This window comes from Lutjanus erythropterus, chromosome 13, assembly GCF_056507025.1.
Source record: "Lutjanus erythropterus isolate fLutEry1 chromosome 13, fLutEry1.hap2, whole genome shotgun sequence".
NCBI classification, from domain to species: Eukaryota; Metazoa; Chordata; class Actinopteri; order Lutjaniformes; family Lutjanidae; genus Lutjanus; species Lutjanus erythropterus.
Window position 1 is genome coordinate 29,088,082 of NC_139329.1, and position 6,830 is coordinate 29,094,911.

The 6,830-nt window shown below is 39.5% G+C and overlaps 1 protein-coding gene across 2 annotated transcripts in view; it reads left to right on the forward strand.

The window, feature by feature from the left end:
* Positions 1-5,705, forward strand: part of wnt7bb (wingless-type MMTV integration site family, member 7Bb) — a 42,351-nt gene extending 36,646 nt beyond the window's left edge. For both annotated transcript variants that reach the window (XM_084733405.1, XM_084733404.1), the window contains exon 4: positions 4,027-5,705. In XM_084733405.1, coding sequence (XP_084589531.1) covers positions 4,027-4,506 — 480 coding nt within the window. In that variant the 3' untranslated portion in view covers positions 4,507-5,705. The remainder of the gene's footprint in view (positions 1-4,026) is intronic.
* Positions 5,706-6,830: the final 1,125 nt, after the last annotated feature.

Sequence of the window (6,830 nt, forward strand, 5' to 3'; positions counted from 1 at the left end):
AAATTCAGAAGAAAGTCCAAAAACCATGAGGAAACATGGAAAATGCTTGACACAGAGGTTCAAAAACAAACTGGCCATTGAGAAAGTCACACTGATTACCCTAATCAGTGCAATGGACAAGTGAAAACACATCAATACTACTCTAACATGTTTTATAAAAACAAACATCTATAATGACTAAAAGCAGGAATTATAGCCTGCGAAACTATTTGATTTGAACAGTTCATTTTTGGGACAAACAGGTCAGGATTCGGTACAACTGCTTGTAATTTAGGACTGTCCTGAATTTTTCAGGATATTTAGCCACCCTACCCCACTCAGGTCACTCAGCGCTGTGTTACTTGTTTTGTTACTCTGATTGGTTGTAGGTCATACCCTTGCGCTGATCGGTTGTAAGTCTATCTATTTGCGTCCATTGATAACTCCTCTGAGAAAATGATAGATCTTGTTTGTTTTCTATATCAGCTGCAAGTGAGCTCGCATGCTATGAAAGTTTGAAAAAAACATTGTCTACACAAACATAGCCAAGACAAATGGGCTGATAAAATGATCCTGATTCTGATGAGGGAGGACGTGGTGCCGCTAGACTTTGTTTTCCACTGACTGATAAGAAGCATCATTGAAACAGAAAACTATAATTACAATAGATTCTGTGACTGAACTGAATGTAAAATAACACCCAGTGAATCACCAGATCTCTTTCATCATGTGTCGGGGCTACATGTTTGACAAGTGATCTTTTGATGGGAGTTTGGTCATCTTGGACTAATTAGTAACAGATCGGAGACTTTGATGGACACAGTTTAAGTAAATGTTTCCATGCATCTGTCAAACTCCTTATGCCAGGCATTCCTTGTGGTTTTTGTGCTATACATTTTTGGAAATCCTCATCCTGAATCAACATCCGAGGCGAGACTGATAGCTGACCCTCGGCTTCTATGAAGCCGGGGGGAGCTCATGTTTTTTCAATCAAACGTCCTCAAATCGGGAAACTGTGACCACATGAGTCCACGGACAAGACAGACAGACAGAGATATTGAACAACACTTGTGTACATTTCGTAAGTGTCTGATAGAAATGATGACTTGTGCCGCTGGCGAGGCGAGGTGCCAGGAAAAAGCTGCACTGGAAAAATGCCCTGCCAACCAAACTTACATCTTATACAACAATGACACATGCTTCGTTTGAGCAAGTCGGAGGGCTCCTAATTTGGTTAAAGGAGTCATGTCAGGACTATTACAGACGTGTTGATGTGACCCATTCAAACTCCACCCACTCTTTCCTCTGTTCCTTTGCCTATGAGAACAGTTCAGCAAAAGATGAAGAGGGTACAGTTTTTATTTTGAGGTTTTTTGTTTCGTAGTCCCACGGGGCAAAGGATTGACACTTAAATACTGACGACAGCACACAATATTTCCCATATGCCCCAGGATTAGGCAGCAAAGAGAAGACATTCTGCCCTGTGTACCATATGTTGGAGATAACCTCAAAGAGAAACTAAGTCCAAGTCTGAGTATGGGTATAACCTAAAAAATTCTACATTATTGCTTTTAAAATGACTCTTTGACTAAAAGCATCTGAATCAATAACTGTGATCCTCTTTCAAACATATGGCACCATTGCTTTGTTCTATTTATCACTATATTATTTAAGCAGTCGAATAAGCCTCAAGTCTTTTCCAGCTGTAAACAATTAATTGAGTTTGTCTTTGTTTTGTACTGCATGTGCAACACATTTCATGACACAATAATCTGGATTCAAATTATCCAAGATGATTGATAGATCCGTGTTTTTTTTTCTGTGTCACTGATGTGGTTTAGGGAAGGTAGGGAAAATTACAGGATGGAATATTACCAGTAAGTGCAATTTTCCCTCCTACAGGACATGCAACTACATGTCATCCTTCATAGCTGAAAATTCAGATATGCTTGGATTTGTCTACTTTACAGAGATCAGTCACCTTGTACTCCAGCCAGACTATTTTGCAATTTCTGACAAATTGTCAAATTTAAGCACCTGTGGCGTAAATGCACTGAGTATACAGTATGAAGTGAATAGCACAATGACCATTTACTAGAACCATGATGCAGATATGAAACATCCCTCTGCCATCACAGTTTTTACACAAAAATATGAAGATCTTTATGTCCAGTTGATCTTTTGCTTTTGTTTCCACTTACATAGTGGTACAGCACAAAACTTCAGCCAGAATCTGGGTTCCTTCAACAGTATAGTTAGTGGTTCTCAATCTGGCTGCTGGGACCCCCAAGGGGGTTGCAAGATCATTTCTAGAGGTCGCCAGATGGTTGTGGAGAATAAAATAAAATAAATTGTGGCAAGCAGCGCAGAATGAGAGAGAGCTCTCAGCGACATCAAAGTAGGGATGTGTCATATTGAATTGTTCATGATATATATAATGATAAGATAAACAACAAAATAAAAAATGTCAAGGGAACTCAAAGTCTTTTAATTGTGTGCATGTCAATAACTGTTACGTATAACGTCACTGAAGAGGGCTAGAGCCCAGGGACAACAAATATTAGACATGAGGCACCAAAATGAGCAAGGCAGATTAAAAAAAAAAAAAACAGGAATTTTTATTTGACATAAACCTCCTTTTTAACTTCATTTTATATGCATTCGATAAGCACAAAGGCAACTCTGGTCTGGTTTGTTGCAGAGCAAACAGAACAGTGGTTTCTCCTCCTGGTTATAAGAGCTCTGATTGGGGGCAGATTGAATTCACCTGTAACCAGTTGACGGCAGACACCACAGGTGTACCTACTGCTCCTCACAGACCTCAGCAGAGTCACAGCAGACATGGAAAACTTTAACTCAAACTGTGTTGGTTCACCCAAAATGAGTTTTTTTTTGTAGCAGACAGACATGCAGATAGTTGCTTTATAAATTATGCAGAGTTACAGGGATCTAGTTTCTGTAAACATGTGTTGCTCTTCATTTTTTAAACTCTATTTACATTTTCACAAAATTAAATTCACCTCCACTGTGTGATATGCCAAAACCTGGTCAAATAAAACCAAAACTGTCTGCATGGCTGGAATACCAGCAGAGGTTCTTGAGAAACTATTCATACTTTTGGTTAACAGACCTTTTAAAGGATTAGTGTGCAGGATTTAAATTGCAAATTGCAAAATATGTTGCTCCACCTACCTAGTCAAGTGTGCAGGAGAGACAAGACAAAAAAAAAAAAAAAAAAAGACCACTATAGAACTTGTGTTTGGTTTGACTGTTCTGGGGTACTGCAGAAATATGGTGGTACAATATGGTGGCCTCCATGAAAGAGGCCCTGTGCCCTCTGTAGATATAAACAGCTTATTCTAAGGTAACAAAAACACAACAATTTTTATCAGGTGATAACACAATGACAACTTATGAATATTATATTCCATTTCTATTATATTCTGCCAATAGACACCCCCCAACCAGGGGTCTGCAACCTGTAGCTCCTGAGCTGCATGCAGTTCACTGCCCCTCTCCATTGGCTCTCTCTGGCTGAATAGGGTTTTCCGTATTCAAGGGAATTATCTGCCAGACAAGACAATATCAAATGAGGTGCAATTACTGCCATTTTTAGAGGATCGATGAATTATTGATTAAATTAGATAAATTCTTAATAGCAATTAATTAATTAGTGATTAATCATTAATATCTCTAGAAATGAAAGGTTCTTTTTTTTTAAGTTTTTAATTTTCATTTATCATTTTTGTAGGTCTAAAGGGATTCTTATCATTCTCCAGCTTTAAAAGTATGTTGCCTATACAGTGAATGAAAAAGTATATTTTAATATTTCCTCAACTAAAATGTGCGTCACATATTATGTCTACTATGTCCAAGAGGAAAATAGAAAATTTTACAGTTGGAGCTCATTTGAGAGTGAAGGCTGCTGACCCCTGGCCTAAATCTTACACAGTAGACTTTTAAAGAGTTTTGTCCTCTGTCCTTTCATTAATTTCATCTTATCTGTTACAGTTCTAAAAATGTTTTGTTTTCTTTGTTACTCTCCAGGTACTAGAAGAAAGGATGAAGCTAGAGTGCAAGTGCCACGGCGTCTCGGGCTCCTGCACCACCAAGACCTGTTGGACTACACTACCCAAGTTCCGCGAGATTGGCTACGTACTCAAAGACAAGTACAATGAAGCTGTGCACGTGGAGGTAGTCCGGGCTAGCCGACTGCGCCAGCCCACCCACCTCAAGGTGAAGCAGACTCAGGGCTACCGCAAGCCCATGGAGACAGACCTTGTGTACATCGAGAGGTCGCCCAACTACTGCGAGGAGGACGCAGCCACAGGGAGCGTGGGCACCCAGGGACGCCTGTGCAACCGCACCTCGCCACATACAGACGGCTGCGATCTTATGTGCTGCGGGCGGGGCTACAATACACACCAGTACACCAAAGTGTGGCAGTGCAATTGTAAGTTCCAATGGTGCTGCTTCGTCAAGTGCAACACGTGCAGTGAGAGGACGGAGGTGTTTACCTGCAAATAAGGACGCGAGGAACTCAGTGCCAGGAAGTGAGGCGCCAAGGACTAGCTGAACGAGGAAGACTCGAGCGAGCGAGATAAAAGTGTGACGTGGACCAGTGAAAGATTTTGAAATAAAGGAATGGAATTTACACTATCAGCTCTTCATGGCATCGTTTTGCACAGCAGAATCTATCTAATTTCTTTTCAGAAAGTAAATGCTAAATATCAGTAGGTAATACCCCAGAACTTTACTGTCACATAGAGGTCGTTCTCATGTACTGATGTATCCACAGTGAAGTTGGGACTACAGGTAATGAATGAGGCCCTCGTTGGGAACTGTGCTTTGCACTCTGGGATTTGTAATTGTTAAATTCACAAGAGACTCGTGCATGGAGAGGAGACACAGTAACCTGGGAGTTGATCAAAATGACAGCAGCTGATGAGGTTGTGACTGGGAGAGATTTGTCAAGTCTTTGATTGAAAACTTTTAAGGGTTTTGTCGTATTTTCACTAAAGCGGAGCAAAAAGTGAATCTTGACATGAATGACCCCCCAAATTGGCTGGGGCTTATGTTGGAGGTTTGTAGAAATGAAGAACATTTTGTAAGTATGGTGCATTGGGGTGTGCCAAAATCTGAGTGGAGAACTCTGTTAAACCCTCTGCTGCCAACTGGAATATGGTGGAGTATGTTAGTTTTCCAGTCACACTGGAACTGTCTGTTCTGAACACTGAAAATAAATTGTTTATTTATGTTATAGTATCTTAAAACGAAGCACTAACGGGTAGAGATGTCTTTTTTGTACTAAGTGTAAAGAAAAATACTTTTTAGAAACTCTGACTGAAGATGTGTGTCTATTAGAAAATGACCCCCCCGATCCCTAAAACACCTAATCTTTTCTTAAAAAGAAAAAAAAAGGTTTCATTGCTACTGGTGTGTTGACAACAAAAACATCATTACAGTGTGTTTCACATTCAGACACCTTGGTTCTATTTTTACTGTAGCATAGTTTGTTTGCAGTCCTTCTCCACCGAGCAGTAACATCTATTTGGATGCTATGGCAATTTCAGTTAATAGACAGTAGCAAGAAAAAACTGCAGAGATCCTTCCTCAATTCATTAAACATGAAACTGATAAATTGCTGGATGTGTTGTCGAGTGCTGCACTGATATTTTCTACTCAGATACGACTCATGAGAATTGAATAAACTCCCATTTGACTCAGTTTGGCAGTTCATTGCTAAAATATGAGTTGAAGTTGAAACTGCAGTCTGCCTTTAGTTGTAAGAGCTCCTAGCTAGATTAGCCACAACGTTAAAGTAATTCCAGTTTATTACAGTTTGGATCTTATTTTAGGAGTTTTGGACATGATTTCTATCACTTATAATAACATTGTACTCACCAAAGTAATTGCTGAGATCTGGGAACACAGCGATACAATGCAGACTGACAGGGCAAAAACACAAAAATTCAGATAATGAGAAAGTTGAGAAAGGTTGTAAAACAAGCCAAGAGTGTAACCAGATTATCTAAACCACTTTGGTAAAGACAATAGATAATTTTAGTGTTCGCCTTTGAGTTTTTCTTTTCTTTTCAAATAATTTAAGCTAACCTCCTTTTTAGTTATGTCTCAGCATTCCCAGATCATTTCTGTTAGCTTGGTAGGAGCAAAATTATCAGAATTGATAGGAATGAGTTATGTGCTGTAACTATTTCTTGACGAACAACAGTACCTTTGTGCAGCACCTCTGCTGGTCGCTACTCCAGAAAGTCAGTGGTCCTTGATGTTGTTCTCAAAGAAATTGTTAGAGCATTTAAAGGGTAACTTGTTTTTGTGTCTTAAGTGGCTAAAGAGGGCAGAAATTTTTGAAACTGGTCAAGCATTGAGCGAGACCGCTCAGTTGTCAGCCACAAGATGGGGTGCAATGTAATCCTTTGGGCCAATAAAGAACAGTCAAAGTACATCCACTAAAAGTGATTGTTTTGCAACTGACAGGCTCAGATTCTTTCTGATTAAACAGAAACAGCCAATTTGTTGCTCTTGCCAAAGCCGCCACACTCCATTTACGCTTAAACACACTTCCTTCAAATTCAACAGAAACAAAATAAAACTCACTAAAACATCTTTGTTTGTCTTTCCACTGTTCCAACAATCAGCAACTCTGGTTTGGTCTAAATAAATCCTTAATTCACAGCGTTAGATGTGAAAATATCAAAGAGAAATGGTGGGCAGAGCCACAATATTTTCACATCTAACAGTAAATTGAAGGTTTATTTCAACCAAACAAGAGTTGCTGATTGTTGGAAAAGTGGAAAGACAAACCGATGGTTTTGGTGAGTTTCTGTCGA